The 21,457-nt window shown below is 42.2% G+C and overlaps 1 protein-coding gene across 1 annotated transcript in view; it reads left to right on the forward strand.

Annotated features, from left to right (window-relative positions):
- The window catches only part of CACHD1 (cache domain containing 1), a 206,981-nt gene that overhangs the window by 156,614 nt on the left and 28,910 nt on the right, over positions 1 to 21,457 (forward strand). The window contains exons 8-13 of the mRNA XM_044238376.1: positions 2,381 to 2,530; positions 6,894 to 7,127; positions 10,922 to 11,071; positions 11,845 to 11,968; positions 13,210 to 13,327; positions 17,397 to 17,565. Of these exons, the coding sequence (XP_044094311.1) occupies positions 2,381 to 2,530; positions 6,894 to 7,127; positions 10,922 to 11,071; positions 11,845 to 11,968; positions 13,210 to 13,327; positions 17,397 to 17,565 (945 nt within the window). The remainder of the gene's footprint in view (positions 1 to 2,380; positions 2,531 to 6,893; positions 7,128 to 10,921; positions 11,072 to 11,844; positions 11,969 to 13,209; positions 13,328 to 17,396; positions 17,566 to 21,457) is intronic.

Consider the following 21,457-nt stretch of genomic DNA (forward strand, 5'->3'; position numbering starts at 1 on the left):
GTTTTGTTTTGTTTCTAGTCGGAAGCTTAAGTAAGATGTTTGGCATGCTAACAGCATAATGTACGGGACAATATTTATGTCATTGGAAAAAGATTGACATCCAGCTTAAGATGAATATTTCTAAGCTTATGGATTTTTTTTTGCATCAGCATTCACTTCTTAATTTCTGATAAATAAATAGTGCAGTTAAATTTACAGATTAGAGAATTAATCAAGCATCAGATGGCTTTAAAACTTGTTCGTGTATTAAATTAGAGACAGCAACTTAGGTTGTATTTATTTCTTTGATTCAGTTTTATTAATCTCAGTTCAGTTGTCTACAACGTTGATACAACATAAGCTAACTGTTCAGGTTTATAAAGGATGCTTCAAAGTCGAACATGGAAATTTACAAACTGAAGAAAACTCTGTTATTGAATCCTCATCACAGTTAGGATATTTATTAAAAGGGTAACTAACTCTATTCATTATCTGTTACTGGAGAACAAATTTCCCAACACTTCACTGGCTTAAAACATCAACCATTTACTGTCTCAGCATTTATAGGTCTGGAATCTAGGTGCAGAGTTGCGTGCTTCTGGCTAAAGGTCTCAGGAAATTGCAGTTAAACTGTTAGCAGAGTTGATATGCTCAGAGTTCAACTTGGGAAGGACCAGCTTCCACTCAGGTGGTTGCTGGGGGAACTCAATTCTAAGGGACTCGGTGCCTGGCTTCTAGCTAGGGTGGCTCGAGGCATACTGTCTGGCTTCCTTCAGAGTGTGAGAGCAGGCAAACTGCAAGCCACGTGCTTTGTAGCAGCTAACCTATTTCTTGACACCCCATCTGCTCTCGTGCATTCTGTTCTCGAGAAGCAAGTCGTGAACTCCAGTCCATACTCAGAGGGAGACAGCGACACAGGGCAGTGGCTATCAAGGCGTAGGATCCCTAGGGGACCAATAGGGAGGTTGCCTACCACAGTAACTGTAAAGCAACCTCAACAAAATGACAGCAATAAGGACCTGAAGAAAGAAGCATATAACATATGAATATTTGTTTCTCAATAGAAAGGTAAACGTCCATGTGGGATATATAAAAATAAAATATATAGTAATATGTATAATGTAATATATAATATAATATATATAATATATAATAATATATAGTTACCCAGAGAATCTCAGATTGGAAAGACAATCTGGAAGTCCAACTCGCTTCCTTCCCTCCCTCCATTTCAGTAGTCATTCAGCCTCTGCTTTCATATCTCTGGTGGAAGGAAATTCACTACTTGGATTTTGTAGTAAATCCACTGGAAGGAAGTTCTTCACACTGAGCTAAAGTGAACTTCTCAGTCTCTCTGCTCATGAGCCCGGGTTGGGGAAGTGAATAGCTTCATCTTGAGTCATAGGTGCTACTTCAGAGCAATATGGGGGGTGGGGGCTGAGTGTGTTGAGGCTTCTTTTTCTTTTACTCCATCTCCCTTGGATTCTCCAGTTAATCAGTTAGTCCTCACAGCAGCCCAACAAAGGTAAGTACTGTCATTATCCCCATTTTGTAGACAACAAAATATAGGCCTAGAGAGGTTAAGAGATCTGCCCAAAATTACCCAGAGACAGCTTGGAAGTAGCAGAGCTGGGATTTCAACACAGGCAACCTGGCTCCTGTGTCTGTGTTTTTACTGTTCTTCTGCACTGATGACTTTTGTTTTTGTTTTTGTTTTAAGATTTTATTTATTTGTCAAAGAGAGAGAGAGGGCGCCCCCAAGCAGGGGGAACAGCAGGCAGAGGGAGAAGCAGGCTCCCCATCGAGCAGGAGGCCCGATGCAGGACTCCATCCTAGGAGACCTGAGCTAATGGCAGATGCTTAACTGACTGAGCCACGCAGGTGTCCCTACGCTGATGAGTTTTAAAAATAAAAATGTCTCCGGAGCTACTTAGCATAGGGAGGGACCCTTCATGTTTTAAGAGCCCGTGGAAGAACCACCATTTTAAAGCCTAGTCACCCCCCAAAATGTTGGCTCCTGATGGAACCTCTCAGTCCGTGAGGAAAGGATAAATCAGGTCCTGAATCCTCTGTTTCAAAAGGCAAGAGAGCACTCCATCTTGGATGGCTAAATTTACCACACCGTGAGTGCCTAAAGGAAATCTTCTTTTATCTGGTAAATTTATTAGGAACATCTCTTCAGCTGACACTGGGTAAATGAGGCCTCATTGCCCACAAAAGCCAGGATGGAAGGGACGCAGAGGCAGGGAGATGAAAGCCCCAGCCTCAAATGGGAAGGAGTCCGAATGCCGGGCCAGGCAGGTCCTCAAGGCGGGAAAGTCCAAAGGAAATGAAAAGGAAACGGAACTGCTGCCTTTAGCCGGAATCCAACGTAACGTTCAATTTGTATGTTTTTGTTTAGATACAGACATGGTCATAATTTACCTGTCAGCTGGCATTACATCAAAGGACTCCTCGGAGGAAGATAAAAAGGCGACGCTCCGTGTCATCAATGAAGAAAATAGCTTTCTAAACAACTCTGTAATGATTCTCACCTATGCCCTCATGAATGGTAGGTAGTGTTTGGAGATTTTTCTTTCAGATGAAAGTTCTCTCTAAGTGGATGCTGCTTTCAGAAAAAAATGAAAAGGAACCCTAACAGCGCGTGCTTTGAAGAAGGGTGTACGAAGAGAGGCCACCAAGCTGCTTCCTGCCCAAGCCTTTCTCTCCCTGACGTTCGTATTCAGGGCATGTGTAGGTTGTCTCTCTTCATCTCTCTCTCCAGCCAGCTGCTCATTTCTAAACCTTCTCCGGTGAAGTGGGCTTGCAGAGGATTCTGTACTGCTCCATTTTTTTTTCCCCCCATCACTTCTTCATATTCTTGGATTTTGATACTACGTGGAGGTTATTAACTGAACTCATTGATTTAAGCTTCAGGAAGCCAAAGTACTGACCTAGATTCTTCTGTATACCCAAGCCAGTGAATATCACATTTCTCTGCAGAATCACCACCTGAAGCCTCTTCTGCTGCCTTCTCCCCCTCAGCTTCCTTAACTGCATAATGGAGATAAGAATTACCTGCGTGACAGGGCTTTCACGAAGATTGGCCCCGATGTGCAGGAAACACCCAGGGTAGTGGGCATCACTCTCTAGGTACTCCTGAAGGCTGATTTTGTTGCTTTTAAATCAATTTGTGAAAGGGTTTAGTAAATTGGCAAAGTTGGGGAAGTACTCGGTTTTTTCCCTTCTGCTCTCCAACATGTCGTCCAGTCTGACTGTGGGTCCAGTGTTCTAGCTTTTCTGCCCTGTCCTGTCTCTTCACCTCTAATGCATATCACTCTTCCTCTAGAGTGTCTTCTTCAGACCCCTGACCCTCAATGCTCAGGATGACCGTATTCTCTTGTTTTTAAGCAGTCACGTCTTGACCCAGGAGCTCTTCCCACCTATAGTCTTTTATTTGTCTCATGCAGACCCAAGTGGCTAGAGAGACAGTGGTTCTCATTTTAATGAGCTAAGGATTACTTGGATTACTTATTTTATTACTTTTTATTTTATTTATTTATTTATTACTTATTTTGGATTACTGATTTTAATGAGCTAAGGATTACTTGGATTACTTTTTTTTTTTTTTTAAGATTTTATCTATTTATTTGACAGAGATCACAAGCAGGCAGAGCAGCGGGTAGAGAGAGAGGGGAAAGCAGGCTCCCTGCTGAGGGAGCGGGACATGGGGCTCAGTCACAGGACCCTGAGACCATGACCCAAGTCGAAGGCAGAGGCTTTACCCACTGAACCACCCAGGTGTCCCTGGAGATTATTTTTTAAATGCAGACTCCCAGGCAGTACCATTGGATTTTTATTCAGACCTGCTTAGGCGAAGTCCAGGAATCTCTGGCTCAGCATGATTCTCTTCCCAGGTGTTTTGTGGGCTCTCGGTGGGAGACCTCAGGTGAAGTTCTAGAGCTTCTGAGTTCCAGTCTCTATCAATGAGCTGTGTGACTTACGGCGAGTTACGGAGTCGCTTGAGGCTTCAGTTCTGTTTGTAAAAAAGAAAATCATAAAACGTACCTAGAATTGCCACGATACTAAATAAACGAGATAGAACATGTTAAAGGTTCCGGACACCATACCTGCTCCAGAACAGGTCCTCCCAGCCGATCAAAGGAGTGAATTAAAGTGTGCGTGATTTCCTGTCTCGGTATACCTCAAAGGCAGAGCTGCTACTGTCTCGCTCTGGTCCAGGACCAGCTCTCTCTTCAGTATTTCAGGATTCCCTGTCCCCCAGAGCGTTCCTGCTTCTGTTAAGCACGTCATCCCTGACACTGAGTGACGGGCTCACAGGCTGTTCTCCTTCTCCCTCTACTTTACACGCCTGAGCTTCCGAGACATGAGCCGTGTCTTCGTTCTCTTTGTGTTCTGAGCATGGAACCCCAGAGCTGAGCAAGGATGGTCTCTTTACCAGGGGCTCGTACCTTGCAGCGTTACCCCCTGGGTGCCATTTACACTTTTTCCCTGTGGTTTAGCTACTTTGGCTCGGGAAGGAGGAGACAGGAAGGAAAGAAAAATAAAGTGGGTCAAGTCTACAGTGTGTAACATAAGAGAGCACAGAGGTCCTGTCCTCCAGAAGCTGGTGACTCCTTGAAAAAGATAGACAAGGCGGATGAATTGAGAGCAATAGTCCAGGTAAAGAAAACATGAAAGGAAGTGATCCCTTATTTTCCAAATTGAGATTTGAAGGTCTGCCCCCGCTGATACTGAGTAAAGAAGCTTCCCCACTGTCAGCCATCTCTCCAGTGGCCCTGAATCTTCATCCTAGAGAATCTTGTGCACCTGCTAAGCCCCTGATAATTCCAGTCTTTTAAAACTTCCGGTTCCTTCCCTCTGACCACCCTTATCTCTCTTTTCCCTTTAATCTAGCTAGACACAACATCCTCACTGCTGGTTTCCCTCTCCAGATGCTTTCTGTGAACATTGTTCATTAAGGTTGACACAGTCCTACTCTGTCAGTCAGGCTTCAGATAGGGAGGCAGAGCCGCTGTGAGAATTTTCATGTCATGAATTTATTACCAGAATTAGAGTGTCCACAACTGAGGAGAAAATGGGAAGAGTAAAGATCCAGAAAGAGGAGTCAACAACCCAGCATTTAGTAACCAGCTGTGGTGTGGGTGAATGAGTTGGAGTTTATGGGGATGTCTGAAAGTAGGAACATTGAAGACCCCATAGGAGGTCTGCATAAGAAGTTCGTTGGCTCTTCGTGGCTGCCATACCCCTGTGGACTCTCACTGGAACATCTGCGATGAGTCTAGGGTTGCCCTTGTGGAGCAAGGCAGCCAGCAGCTGAGAAAAGGAACTGAATGCCCATTGGGGAAGGGTAAGACAAACTGGAACATTCTGGTCCCTTTGTGTCTGTTTCACCTCTCAAATCTGTACTAGTTCCATTTTGACCACCTTTAAACTAGAAACGGAGAGGAAAAAGGTTCTGGGAGATGGAGTCTCCGGAATGACTGTGCTGGTGATAGAACCATCTACCATACTTACCATCTGCCGTCCCACTGTCACCTTTGCCATTCCTGTCATGATGTCGTACATAAAATATGCAAGCTTTGATAACCCTCCATCCCATGCCATTCTTCTTTGCCTCCTTAGTTGTTCCCATTTGTTACTTGTCTTTTACATTTGAGAGAGTCAAACAGTACATGACCAAGAAAGGGAACGTGTTCACCGCGTTGAGTTGTCTCCTTTTATCATTCACTTCTGTGCGTTTCTCAAGGGCAGAAGGCCCGGGATCCATCATCATGCCTTTTGTTTTTGGTGTGTCTGTGTGTGTGTGTGTGTGTTTGTTTTTGTTTTTTAACTCTGGAATCTCCCACTCCTCCTCTTAGCATCATTGTTCCTGCAAAATCCAAGTTATCTAAATACAGTATGTTAAGAAGGAAATTAAATCCATTAGGTCCACGTATGACATTAGAAATGGACTTCCAAGGCTAGAAGTATACACACTCCTTAGTTAGAAATGACAGAATCAAATAGGGTGGGTGAACCATGAACTCTTCAGTTTTGTTTTGTTATTTTTTTTTAAGACTATATAGTTGAAGAACATGAGGCAGAACCTATTTAAAACTCATTGGTAAAATCTCAGTAGTGACTGAAATCATTTGAATTTGTTTACAATGGCACCCATATGGGATCAGTTACTAATCCTTTTGACTGTGTTCCAACAATAGCAAACCGAAATTTTTGAAAAGGTTTATTAAATTTATTTTTATGCTATAGATTACAGATGTTGTAGAACAATACATCCCAGTATGCTTAAATCTTTTACAAAGTTTTTAAAACCCCCTAAATGTAGAAAATACACATTAAATAAATCAAATCCAGTACTGTCCTAACAGTATCAAGCATGAAAGCATTTGTAATTAAAATGAGCTTAAAGACACAGGGTTTGGAGGCATCACTAAATGCAATACATAATTCTTCCATTTAGTTCCATGAGACTTGGCAAGTGTTTAATAGGCGAAGAGGTAAGAAATGAAATGATAAACCTCTATCCTTTAAAACTCTTACAACTTCATCTACTTTAAATGCAGATTTCTTAATCACTACCTTTGCTTTCAAATATTAAAGGCAGAAAAATTAAACTTTTAAGGGGGAAGCATATCGTGGCCAAATGGGGCTTCTTTATTTTTAACGCGTGTGGTTTTCATCATTGCCTTTTGAAGAATCCCTTTGCCCTCTTGATTGTTTGAGGAAAGGCTCTGCCTCATGCTTTGTTCCTCAGCAAAATCTGGTAGCTGTTTCCTGGGTCCAGGTTGACTCTGCAAGACCCCTTTGGCATTGCAAGATTTCCATGCCCTTATAAAACCTAACTGGCCTGGTTATTGTGTAGACATGTACCATTTTGGTTTATACTGTCTACCTTTGGCTTTCCATTTCAGATGGGGTGACTGGCTTGAAAGAGCTGGCTTTTCTGAGAGATCTGGCTGAACAGAACTCAGGGAAGTACGGTGTGCTGGATCGGACAGCCTTGCCTGTGATTAAGGGAAGCATGATGGTGCTGAACCAACTGAGTAACCTGGAGACCACAGTTGGCAGGTTCTATACCAACCTTCCCAACCGGATGATCGATGAAGCCGTCTTTAGCCTTCCCTTCTCTGATGAGATGGGAGATGGTGAGTCTGGGGAAAACTTCCTATTAAAGTAAGGGGGAAAGAAATGGACCTGAGTCCATCAAGGCAAGAACTTCTAAGTGGTGTTCAGCACTTGGCCTGTGAGTGTCAGAAGGTCTGAAAAAGCAAGGGGAACAGTGTCCGTCCCTACCGCCCGCACCCCCCCACCCCCGGTCTCTGGTCAGATGGTGGCACAGCCCTCTGCCATCCGTCCGTTAGGACTGTATTTTAGAACAGAAACCCCCAGCCCGATTTTTTCCACATTGCCTTAGCCTCGGTCAACATAATGGGTTTCCTTGCTGTGAGGGCTTACTGAGGATTCCCCAATATCCAAAAGTTGTTGAACTGGAACAAAAGAGTGACTTTGCAGAGCAGACAGTAGATCTCAGAAGTGATTAAGATTCAGCCTGAAAGCTAAAGCAGCATGGTGTGGTCGGACAGTACGGATTTGGCGTAAGAGGTTTTCAAGCCCCACTCGATCCCTTAAATTGTTGTCCTTGATCATTCATTGAATCTCATTCATTCATTCCCGTTTGGTCACCTGTTCAAAATGTAGTCGTGTTTTTCCTATAATATATCTTTCAGGTTATTAGGACAAGTGACTCATAATACGATGCTGGGGAAAGTGTTTTAACCTTCACATGATTATCTTTCCTGATCTATGAAATGGGAAGGACATTCCTGTCAAGGCAGTCGTGAAGAGAACATGCCTGAATGTACGTGAAGCACCTAGAGTAGCGGCCGGCCTGTATGCTCAGGAAAAGTACAGCCGCCTTCATGCCCTCCTCATCTTCTTGTTTATCCCTTCCCGACATGCTTCCCTTTCTTCTCTGACAGGATGAAAAGGAAGGTGCTGACTAGCCAGATAGACACCATTACCACATGAGATCCTGTTTTTATGTCCCAGTAACTAGGAACTCTCACAAAGATAGATGTCCTGAGCAAACTTACGTGTAAAAAGTAACAGGCCTAAAGAGTATGTTTTCTAAGAAATTAGGTAAGCATTTTTTCCCCCCATAAGGAAGAAATATGGTAACCTCTGCTACATGTCTGTTTTTTTATCCTTCCAAATTCTGGCAGAGCCCACAGACAGGAATAGGATAGAAACTCCCACGTACAGATAAGGTTATTTCCTTTCATAGGGAAAGGTCGAGCTTGAAATGCAAGTGACCTTTCATGCATCTGGCCCACGGTATTGAGTGCCAGCCAAGCCTTGTGTCAGGCAGTGATGGGTAAGGCACACATCCCACCCTCAGCAAGCATGGAAGTCTGATAAGAGAAAGACGGATCAATGAATCATGTTAATATTGTGTCAGAGGAACAAAGGCAGATGTGGAAACCAAATCCTGTACAAGCTTCGGAGGCTTATGCAGTCAAATCCCGGTACTATTTGTGATATCAGGTAGAGTAGGACCTTTTCTAAAATTCATCTCTGCCATCCCGAGAGTCACCATAAAAGCTTTCAGTCAGATTGTGGGCAAATCTTTGGTTCCTCGTTGCCTGATGCTTCCCAAAGAGTAGGCCCTTCCTCAGGGCCTGTTTTCTGAATCCTCTGCGGTGTATTTCAGTGACTGCTTTCCTGGTCTGTCCCAAACCCCTACTAGAATGTGCCTTTCATGTTGGTCTTCTCAGTCCCCGGAATAGGTGGACGGCATCTCCTCTAATTCCCCAGCATGGGCATCCTGAGCCTGGGGAACCCATGTTTGCATGGCTCTCGTTTAGAACCCCCACAGATGAAAGTATTGGTAACTGGACATACTTCTTTCAACAAGTAAATTTGTGTGCTTTGGGTTAAAGTAGAGAGGGCATTTAGGGATTTCATAAGAGCTTAGCATACTTTATTTGCCACAGTGGAATGAAGAGTCTTCCGTCCAAATTGATAATTGAGAAATAAGATTGTGGGGTTTTTTTTTCAGGCTTGTTCTCAACATAGCCAAAGAAATCTGAAGTGAGCGTATGGTCTCAGAGTCTTTCTGTTGTGTTTCACTGCCTTATGAAAACAGCTTTAATCTTAGACACAAGTCAGGGGAGCATGGCATGTAGGTCATGACTTCTGTCTGTGTGCCAGCCCTCGAGCATTCTTTCCATCATTTATAACCCATTTGTCCAGGGATACCTGAGCAAAAACCTCCTTAAGGTACATGTTTGAAACCTTGTGTTGACTGCCTGAAGAATACATTAGAAATTATAATAGAGAGCGTACAGCTTTTCTTATTTCCTGTTTCACTGATTTATAACTGACAGAAAACATGGCATTCATTTTAGGTGTACAACATCACGACACGTATATATTGTGACGTGATCACCACAGTAAGCTTAGTTAACATTCATCACCTTACATAGTTGAAAAAAACTTTTTTTTTTTTGTCATGAGAACTTTTTAAGAACTCTTAGCCACTTTCAAATATATGATACAGTGTTGTGAACTGTGGTCACCACGCTGTATCTTACATCCCCAGAACTTAAAACTGGGTATAACTTCTCACAGTTTTTCAGTGTTGCACGCACTTCCTCCTGTCCAGTGGTACGTTTCACTGGCCTTTGCAACCTCAGCATGTTCAGTAATACTTCGAGTGGACCTCACATGCGTTTCTCTGTGGAAGTCTGTGCTTTGCAGGGATCTTCAAGTATCCCTGTCCCTTTCCTGGGAGTTGATAGAAGAACAGCTTTCTGATACGCCCCTAGGGTGTGAACCTGCCGTTGAGAGCAGGAAAATACAAGTGTAAAATGGAGAGGAACCAGCCTTCTTTTTGTTTCTGGTTTTATGTGGTACCATAGGATTGTGGCACTGCTGGGGGTGCTCGAGTTCTTTTTGTCTCTGACCCGTGAAGAGAGTATTCAGAGAGGCGGCGCCCCTTACCTCAGGAGGAGAGCCCAGTGGTCCGGATGCACAGGGCCACGCACTGACCCCACTGCTCACGCTCTCTCCTCTTGCACATTTTCTTTGCCTTTGCTTTTCCCTGTCCTGATTATCTTACTGTTGTTGTATGGTCTGTGAGCTGAGAATGCCATTTATATTTCCAAAGCCTTTTTTTTTTTTTTTTTTAAGTATGTGCAACTGAAACTGGCCCGGAAGCCTAAAGTATCTACTGTCTAGCCCTTTAGGTAAAAGTGGAGGACCTTACAACCCACGTGACTCAAAATACAGTGTTTTAGAAACTTAGTGTTTGGAGTTGTAATCAGTCAGATCTTACTAGATTCTCTACCTTCCCAGGTTTTTTCGCTTCATCTTGTCTTCTGATGGATTATATTAGTGGAATAATCTCTTTTTGTCTATCTGCCCCCTAAAAATCAGTAAAGCAGTTTCCACTGTGTCCCTTAAGCAGATGTGGAAACCTGGGCTCCACAGAGTTATGCCCATGTTTTATCTACAGTACATAAAGGGGCACAGTGAGGCTAGAACCCAAGTTTTCAGTGTCCTTGTCCCATGGTCTTTTCACCTTCTGTTGAGTCTTCCCCAGCTGAGGGAACAGAATCATGAAGTAAGTACTGCTGTGTTTTGCACCGATCTGGAATGTCATGTCCTCTTAGGTGAAGAAATAGTGGAAAATGTCTAAGTTGTTTCCAAGATTAACTGGGGTATTGAACCCCACAAAAGACTCCCCATGCCCCGCAGACTTGTTCACATAACGCTGTCTGCAGAGGCAGGGGTTGGCTCCTGGATCACACAGGTCACCTCTTCCAAGCGGAACTGAGATGGCTGATCGTAGCCTTCATGGCTCACTAGAGCACAGCTCTAGCCTTTGTCCAGCGCCTTCTCTGCTATCCTTCCGATTGTTTTGTTTTTTAACCCATAGGTTTGATAATGACTGTAAGTAAACCCTGTTATTTTGGAAACCTACTTCTGGGAATCGTAGGCGTGGACGTGAACTTGGCTTACATCCTTGAAGACGTTACGTATTACCAAGATTCTTTGGCTTCCTATACTTTTCTCATAGATGACAAAGGTAATCTGCTAACAGTTAATCATGGGAAAGAATGACCTTTTTTGTAACCTGAAGAAAATCATCTGTAGATATTCTGATACTAACAAAGTTAGGAAGATTAGAATATTTATAGAAAATTACTGTGACTAGAACTGCTCCTGTGTATTGGAAACCATAAAGATGGCAGAATGAATCTAAACATGAGGCATTTGTTTCTAGGGGCACGTGGGTGGCTCAGTCTGTTCAACATTCGATTCTTGATTTTGGCTCAGATGGTGATCTCAGGGTTCTGAGATGGAGCTCCACATAGGCAGGGAGCGTGTTTAAGATTCTGTCTCTCTAAAAAACAAACCAAACAAAACGTCTTTGTTTCTATTTTGTGCTAAGGAGTAGGTAACAGTTATTTCAACATCAAGAAATTAGACTTGAGGATTGAATGACACAGAATATGATCCTTTGGAGTTTATTTTTCTATATCATTATCTTTATATTCACTGGCATTAGGTTTATGTAATTGATTAGAACATTTTTATAAAACAAAACCCAATGACCAGTACCTCCAGGATATTCTTGATTAGACAATTGTTCCATGATTTAAGGCATCTTTCTACACTTAAAGAGTTTTACGCAAGAACACATAAAACAAGTTCCGTTTTTATTGGATGGGTGAGTTACTTCCTGAGATGTTGCATACAGAGTATCCCGCATTTCAAATGTATGATGGGCACTTATATTAGATATCTGTACTTCCTACAGCATGTTTGCCATAGCATGTGTTTGTTCTCTTATTTCAGGGTATACACTTATGCACCCATCTCTTACCAGGCCGTATTTACTATCAGAACCCCCACTTCATACTGACATCATTCATTATGAAAATATCCCGAAATTTGAGTTGGTTCGACAAAATATCCTAAGGTAAAGAAAAGGTGAAAGTTGTAGTATTTTGGGTTTTTTCCTGAAAAAAACAAGAACTTTTGAGGTAAAATATGAGTGTTTATTATATGATATAAAAGAAGTATATGAATTAGGGGCTCCTGGGTGGTTCAGTTGTTAAGCATCTGCCTTCAGCTTGGGTCATGATCCCAGGATCCTGGGATCCAGCCCACATCAGGCTCAGTGCTCACGAGGAAGCCTGCTTCTCCCTCTCCCACTCCCCCTGCTTGTGTTTCCTCTCTCACCTCTCTTTCTCTTTCTCTCTCTCTGTTAAATAAATAAGTAAAATCTTTTTTAAAAAGTATATAGGGGCGCATGGTTGGCTCATTGGGCTAAAGCCTCTGCCTTCAGCTTGGGTCATGATCCCGGGGTCCTGGGATTGAGCCCCGCATTTGGCTCTCTGCTCAGCGGGGAGCCTGCTTCCTCCTCCCTATCTCTGCCTGCCTCTCTGCCTGCTTGTGATCTCTCTTTGTCAAATGAATGGATAAAATCTTTTAAAAAAAAAAAAGTATGTAAATTAATGTTATTAAAAGTATACTCAGTAAATTTTTCATAGAAACAGTAGCTAAAATTTTATTTACTTTGTATAACAACAGGAATGGTCTCTTAAAACTATTACTTAAGGAAAATGTCTTGTAAATCAGATTCTGTGTTCACATTGCCATTAATTGTAAAATCAGATATTTATTACCTCATTTAAGAAAAACTCCAGTTATACTAAATTGAAAAATGTTGGCAAAATAAAAGATTAAGTTGAGGACCAGCTTTCCAGCGTGCCAAAAAATAGCTTGGCAAAATAGTGTCCATTCCACTTTGACAGCACAATCATATAGAGCGTTTTCTTTTGAAACAAAAAACAGATTGGATTTTTTCCAACCGTGATACATTATTTTGGCAGATGGTAACCTATAGAGAAATGGGTCTTTGTGCTCATTGGTTGTAAATTAATGACAGCGATTCCAGAGAAGTTTGTCTCTGGAAAGAATTAGAATTTGGTGGGGGGGGTGGGGGGGGCAGGGGAAGAGAGCAGGAATACTTTAGTGCTGAGCTGACATCATGCTTTTATAGAATTTAAAATTTCACATTATCTCTTTCAAAAGTGATGAGCTTCATTGCTTTTCAAAATCAGGAGGTGGTCATTGACTCACAGCATCTTCCCTGCCTTTAATTAAGTGCTTAATTTTATCTTTTGCCTGAAGTATTTCATTCTGTTGCCAATGCAGCCTCCCTCTGGGTAGTCAGATCATCGCAGTCCCTGTGAACTCATCCCTGTCTTGGCATATAAACAAGCTACGAGCCACCGGAAAGGAGGCCTACAATGTGAGCTATGCCTGGAAGATGGTGAGTTGCGGGACACTTCGCCTGAGGAGCTGGGGAGTGCATTGCTATCTGTGCGAGAATTCCGGGCCACTTGGGTCTGATCACGTTGCTAATCAGTGTTCAAGTGATAGGGAAACGGAGGATGCCCTGGAATGTTTTTTTCCTATTTTGTGGGTAAAACCAATCATCGTTCATGTGGCATAATTAAACTGTATAAAAGGATACCAAGGAAAAAGTAAAATTCACTTTTCCCTGTCTCCTACCCTTGACCATTCCCCAGAAGCTGCCACTTCTATCACTTTCCAGAACATTCTTTGTTCCTACACAGGCAGCTCTAGTTGGGCTTCTGCATGCGCATTTACTGGCTGGGTGGTACGGCACTGCATTGATGGACCAAACTTCTCTGAACAGTCCTTCTGTCAATATACCTTTAGATTATATCCAATGACGTGATCTTTTGTTGTGGTGGTGGTGGTGGTTTTTGTTTTTTGTTTTTTGTTTCTTATTTTGCTTTTTTATCATTTTACACTCAGATTGTGGCAGTTAGCGGTTGAAAGGGAAATGTGAAAGCATAAATGCCCTCTTTTGACATTCTCCAAGGCAAAGAAACTTTCAGATTAGAATCTGGATTATTCATATTCGCCACCAGCAGATGGACAGTTAAGTGACTGTCTGTGGCCCCACTTCCTTTGGTGTCCTTTAATGAATCTCTTTCAGATAGCAGGTGTCGAGGAGTCAGAGGTTCAAGCTCATGCTGCCCACATTATTCATGTTGCCGCCCTTCACACCCTCTTCTCAGCTAAAAAGAAATGCTGTTACGGGGCCCATCATACTGTATTTGGCCAAAAGCAGAGCAGACTGGTTGTTTTATCATCAGTTTTAATCGCTAAATTTAAAACGTAGTCATATTAGAGGTTCTCTTCCTTGGCCATATCTGGTGTTTAACCCATGGATTCCAAGTGGATCTATATAGTCATCCCTTTAAGAGTGACTTACTGACCATTCCCAGTGAGCTACGAAGGATAAGGAGGAATGGTATTTTCTCTGTCCCTAGAGAGCGTCCAGTCCAGTGGTGGATACGGACAGATCACTCAGTCCAATGTGTCTGGCAAAAAATGACAGAAATTTGAAGAAACCAACATGCCTGTAGATAGGATTCTCCTCCGACCTTCTTATTCCATTCTTTTTTTTTCTTCTTCTTCTTGTTCCATTCTTAAAGCATTATAGCAACATTGATTTCTACAAGGGAATTAAGCAAACAAAATAATAAATGAAATCTCTTGAGTAATTCACCATCTACAAGCCTGATTCTACTGATCTTTTTTATTGTTTGGTAACACAGATCTGAAAGTGGTCACTCTATTTTGAAACTCGTTCAGCTCATTTTCCGGATTTTTTTTTTTTAAAGAAGATTGCCTCATCTACCCTTCTTTTTATACATTTTAAAATAAAGATGAATTAATTTTCGTATCAGAAGGGTTAAGCCACACCCCGAAAATAGATTTCATTGAAAAATACTTTTATATTTGAAATTGGAGGTTGTTTACCTCTAGTATGTTCTGATTGAAAGCAAGTCAGTTGCATCCCAAGAAAATATCTCCCTTAAGGATAGGGCACCTGGCCGGCTCAGTTGGTGGATGGAGCATGCAACTCTTGATCTCGGGGTTGTGAGTTTGAGCCCCATGTGTGGAGAGTGCTTAAAAATAAAATCCTTAAGAAAATAAAGAGAAAGAAGGAGATATGAACACTTTTAAGACCTTTTTTGCACAGTGAATAAACCCAGTATTAACATTTTGGAAAGAAGTATTATCTTAAGATTTTCATCAGTGGTCTTGATAAATTCTGGCCATTCTGGTAGCCAAATGGATATGATCATGTAGTTAGCCTTCTCAGAGCTCCAAAGTTGTCAAGGACATCACTACTAAGTGAAAAATTAAAGAGGTAATAAACAATGAGGTAGAAGTTACAGAGAGGCTTGCCTGGTTACCCAGCAAATATGAACACACAATTTTAAGTTCTATTTTGTTACTTTTAGAAGTGGGGAAGCAGATACTCCTCTTGTCTTCAGGAATAAAATGGATTCTTCTACTAAATGTAATTCAAGTAGATTTAGCTTATATTGAGAATGATTATTTAAACTGCTTAGCGTCCATAGATATAGCAGATACTGATGGATTATTTCACTGAATTAATCTAAATAGAATGTGAGGGATTATGTTGGCAGCATTAAGAGATTACTACTCTGTCAGTGTGCAGCCCAAGTCCATCTTTGAGCGTTTGAGGAGGCTGCACGCTGACAAAGAAGAAAGCATTGACTTCAGAAGGTATTACCGTGTTCCTGTGTGACACAGGCAGGGCTCACTTCAAAACATGAATCCCATGGGCCATCAGTGGGGGGAAAAAAAAAAACCACTCCCCAATCATGGAGAGCCCTTCTAGAAATATTCTGGTTCCTTAATGCAAAGACTTTTTTTTTTTTTCCAACTAATAACATGATAAAAAGACCTGTATTGAAATCTGTTTTCCTTTCCAGTGAGGAACTGTTTCTGAAGTATTGCTTTCAGATGCTTAGGGGACCTTTTAATTTTTCTTCTACAGAATAGACCCTATTCTACAATTATATTCTGGTCACTCTGGCAAAGTTTTTTTCTCTTGGTTCCTAGGAACAAAGGCATTGGTATGTGAGATGGGGAGAGGGGAAATGTAAGTGCCACTACAGGATGCTAGCATTTTCTAATGGAGGGGAAGGCAGGTGGGGAAAAACAACTAAATTTGCTAATCTAACTGAATATCCTTGGCAGTAGTCCTTGAAAGCAATCCCACAGAGATGCAAATTTCTCCTGTGTTGAAAAAGATTCTGCAACCATCTTCATAAATCCTAAATTACACTTAACTCTAACCTGCCTACTTAAAAATTTCTCCTTGATCATGAAGTAAATCCTTTGGGCTGCTTTAGTTCTCACTGTCCTTTAGTTTTAAGTTAGCTAGTTACCACACTTTCCCTTCATTGATCCACCATCTCTTAAGTAGAATCTGCCCATCTCCTTATATAATGGACTTACAGAAGTTTGGCTGTGTTGTATTTCTTTCTTTCTTTTTTTTTTTTTTAAGATTTTATTTATTTATTTGTCAGAGAAAGAGAACACAAGCAGGGAGAGCGGCAGGCAGAGGGAGAAGCCGGCTCCCGGCAGCCCAGTGCTAGACTCGATCCCAGGACTCTAGGGTCAGGACTGAGCTGAAGGTGGACATTTAACTGACTGAGCCACTCAGGTGTCCCTGCTATTTTGTATTTTTAAGGATCTAGAATTAAGTAGGTTGCCTTGTTTTTTGTTGTTGTTTTGTTTTGTTTTGTTTTGTTTAATTCTTTGGTGGACACTCTTCCCAATAAGTTTGTTTAAGCATCTGTTTCAAAGAGCAAAGTGAACTTGGAAGTACTCCTGTTTGTACATATGAGTTTAATAAATTAGGCTAAGCTATAGCATGTTTGCCTACTGTGGTCTGAAATGACAAGGCAGGCAGGCTTTGTGAGGGAGCCATGGGATTCATATTTTTCATGAGTCTGAGATCCTGTTCATCTCCAACCAGGAAGGGAGAAAGCGTTAGTCAGGAATACATGAATAAACCAGATTCTGTGTGAGCTGCATGTGTATATTCATAATTGGCTTTCAAAACAGTCAGTTCTCGGAATACTCATTGCAAAAACCAACTCTGTATTTTAAAATGCATTTCAAACCCAAGCTGAAGTTAAGTGCTGTGTTCTGCCATGTTCCAGCTTGGATCTGTTCACCTAAGAAAGCAAAAGAGGTGTGGGGTTGCTGTTTCAGAGGGACTCCATTCTAATCCCTTCATTAGCTCCATGATTTTCTGTTACATACATTCATTTCCCTTAATCAGAAAGGAAAACAGAAAATAGACAATGTAACCTTTTGCCAGAGATAGTTTGTCACCCCATCTTCGTGGCTTTCACTCCCTCGTCAAATATATTTCTATGTGGGACAGAGATCAAGAGAGCAGAAAATAATGTAGGCAAAGTCACTATCCCTAGGAACCTTTATTTTCTGTGTTTGAAATTTTTTATTGACTTTTCCAGGTACAGGACACTTCCTTTATTCTCTGTATTGTGGTGATACAACCGGAAATACCTGTCAAACAACTGAAGAACCTCAACACTGTTCCCAGCAGCAAGCTGCTGTACCACCGGCTGGACCTTCTGGGCCAGCCTAGTGCTTGCCTTCACTTCAAACAGTTGGCCACTCTAGGTAAAGCCCCTGCTCTTTCCAGCGTCCTTCGTGGGCTGACTCATAGCACCTCACTGTAAATATCCATTTGAATTAAAAAACCAACCTGAACCACACAAAAACCCAGATACTGAACAGCAGCAGTGCCAGGCGGGGGCTACAGATCTGGAAACCATGGGAGGCCTTGCTGTAGATCCGGGTCTCCAGCAGATAAAAAGACAAGGGGTTTGGGTGTTGATTTCTTCAGTATGGGCTCTAAGGAGAAACAGGGGAAGAAGGGAGGGAAATAGGATAGCCAAGGAGAAAGCAAGCAAGAGCCTGATCTTAGGTGAAGTTCCAGCCTCAGCCTGTTGCTGTAGGGGGGCTTTGGAGTGTCAATGACACTGCAGAGGTTGCCCAGACTCGAGAGAGGGAGCCGGACTTTCATATCGCTTTGTATCTTTCAGCTCTCTGCTAACGCTAGGCAGAGAGGTTTTCGGAGTATGACCCAGTATGACCCATTAGAGGCAAGCACAGAGAGACGGAGATAAAGGGATACAGGACTAGGGGGTAAAAGGTGGAGAAATAGTAAAGGGGGTCCAAGGGTAGCATTCCAGTATAACATATCTGTGTCTACCACAGGTCCCTGTCTTCAAAAAGGGCTTAGGAAAGAGACAAATAATACAAAGGAAGGGAAAGGGAGTCGACATGTGTAGGTACCATGTACTTTGCTTTTATCATTTGAGTTGACCTATTACCGAGGTAGTAATAGGTCAAGTAGTAGTAGCAAGGTTCCTCCTGTGCCAAGGGGCCACCTCTCTTATTGCATGCCACCACGTGCCAGGCACATCCTGGGCATTTGTGTGGTTCTCCTAGTACTACAAAACAGGCATTCTCTTTTTCACTGTTGAGAATCCTTCGGGTTCAAAAAACTAAGACTCATTAGACCACAGGCAAGCTGAGTGAAAGGGGCACAGGCAGGAAGAGGATCAAGGATGGCAGTCCCCAGTCCCTAGATTCCACACAGAGCCCTTGTGTTCGGGTTCCATCTTTTAAATTCCATCCTACAGAGTTTCTGTCTGGTTTTGAGATCAGGAGAGCAGGCCAGACGGAGTCGTTCTCCTGTGGCACGTTCGAACAACGTAGACAACTTGAGGAAGGCCAGAGAGGTCGGTCAGAAAAGGCTGGCTTTTACATTTTCTTTGGTTTTCATTTAGATTTTGAGGTTTTGTCTTTTGCTTTTACACAAAAGAGCGTGTGTACCCTTTAATTCATATTTTGAAGAAATACTCACTGAATAGCCAACAAGATTGGCATGATTTTCTCAAATGCTGTGGGAACAAGGTCAACACAACCACTGACAAAAATGAGGTCACTGTTTTTGAAATTTGAGATCGAAAAGTGCAGTAATACTTCTAGATGAGAAAAAGCTTAGGTGTTTTTTTTTTTTTAATCTCCTTTGCACGATCCCTTCCTGCTACACTGTTCCATAATGGTAGCCGTTACTGTGGCTGTGGAGCCCTCGAAACGTGGCTAGTCCAAGTTGAGATTTACTTCAAATGTAGAATACTTAATTTTTATGTGAAGCGATGTTTTGGTTATATTGGATTTCATAAAATACACTAGGAAAATTAGTTTAACCTGTTTTTATTGAATGTGGCTCCTGGAAAATTTCATATTACACTTGAGGATTGCTTCATATTCTAGTTGGGCAGTGCTGCGTCAGAGAGGGGCTCATAAAACATAGAGTTTATCAACTCAGAGACTTAACGGGGGACGAACGGATTAATTCTAGATCACACTGACAGACCGTAGGCCAGGGTTTGACTTCACCGGACAATCCTTCTGCTATACCACCCAACTTCACCTTGGCAGTAGAACCTCCTCAGGACCCCTGAAGGGGTCATCAAGGACAGTTTAGTATCAATTGGTAATGAAAAATGAAGCAAGATATTTAAACTATAATGGAAAGGGAACGAAAAAGAAGGGAGACGATGGCAAATAAGTGGTGTCCGTCTAGGTTCACCGATGATGGGGATTTGGAGGTGAGGTGTTGAATCTTCGTCGGGGTGCCAGCAAGAGGGCTGAAGGAGGGGCGTTGTCTGTCTGGGTGCACAAAGATGAATGTTTTAACTGTACGTTGTCCAGTGTGGTTAAGTATACATTTATGAGTGCTGCTTTATGTGTCTACCTCCTAGACACAAAGCTTTGGGTTCTGTGTCTTGGTTCTTCCCTCCCTCGATCCAAGTCACTGCAGCGGCCTTGGCTCAAATGCCCAGTCTCTGTCAGTACAAGAAAGGCCCAGTCCCAAAGTGTGTCTCCCCTGAACCTCTGGCCCTACTCCTTTGTCCCTGAAAGTATTATGGATTGCCTTTTGACATTATTACATTATTGTATTGCTCTCTTTTTGGTTATTTTCCTCTTTTTTAAAAATTTCTGTTCTCCCAACTGGTTCCTAAGCTCTTTGAGGGGGACAGTCCTCTCTGTCTGGCACATCTTGGCCCAGAAGGCCCCGTGAGCATATGCACATGAATCCATAGCCTGCTGCTAGGCAACCAAACCTTTTAAGCTTCTGGTTTTCTTCTCCTTGAGAGGACTATAATACTAATCTCCCCGGCTGTCCCACATGGTATCATGAGAATTAAATCAGATATAGCATCACTGGAAGCACTTTCTTCTGATAATGGCAGACTATGTAATTCTGACCTATCCTACTGAGGACAACTGAAAATGGATGGAAATGTGGAAAAAAAAAATCTTTCTTGAAAAGTAGCAAAACTAACATGATAGCTAGGAACTAGACCAAAGTCCGGGAGAATATAAGAAACGAGAAGAAAGACTGTATGTAAAGCCACGTTTGCAATGTACCTATTTACCAATCCAGAAGAAACCACTGGGAAATTAAACTGTTAAGTTAAACAGTTGGGAAATAAGCTAGTAGCTTCTTAGGGCTAGGAGGAGAGGCAGCATTCAAATCCAAGGCCCCCCGTGATGTGGAGGCTAACACATGAAAACCCTCCCTTTCCTCCACCGCACACACGTCTTAGCAGAGATCCTAAAGAACTGCCATCTTTGGGGTAAGTGTGTGATTGCAACTGAAAAAGTCCTTCATTTGGGATGCCCGTTCACCCGAGTGGTCTAAGGGACCTCACACAGGAACTAGTCATGTACTAGTTGAATATCAAAGTCCCACACTGCAGCATGGAGGCCGGCGTTCCATTGTCTCACTGAGAACAGCCTCCACCTTACCACCCTGCCTCATCCTGGGGTCCGGTGCCCGGCAGAATCAAGTAACAGTCCTTTCTAGAGGAAGGACTTACCCCATCCTATTAGGACCCTCCTCTTCTGTACAAATTCGTTTTTAAGTACAGTGTCCTCTACGGTCAGAGATAGCCAGGCCACCAGGAACTAAGGGACTATGAGTGAGAACTAACAAAGGAGTGAAAAATGACCTGTACATTTAAATGACATTAGACACAGGATCGTAGACAGTGCTTTCCAAAAGCTTTTGAAACTACAAAATTGGACAGGGGGAAATTTCACAGGCAGAGATGGAGTGTTTTGTTTCATAATGTAATTCATTGTGAGGATTTATGTCTTAGATAGAGAACTGGGCTTTCCTCTTGGATAGGGCCAGCAATCGAATTATATATACAGTAACTATTCTAGTCCTATAAATTTTTGTTTATGCCAAGTTTGGCTATTCCTGTCTGAAAGAATAATTTTTTTTTTTATTTTTGCCTTGACTCCACCATTCCATTTTTCCTTCTTTTGAAATATCAGTACCAATATGAGTAATAGTAGTTACCACTCACAAGATATTCATCATCTGCCAAGCGCCACCCTACGTGCTTTCCGTTTCTTGACTCACTGGCTTTGCATAAAGTAACTGATGTACTTCTCCCCGTAACTGTGAGTTTGGTGCCGTAATTTC

Source organism: Neovison vison, chromosome 2 (genome assembly GCF_020171115.1).
Source record: "Neovison vison isolate M4711 chromosome 2, ASM_NN_V1, whole genome shotgun sequence".
Taxonomy (NCBI): Eukaryota; Metazoa; Chordata; class Mammalia; order Carnivora; family Mustelidae; genus Neogale; species Neogale vison.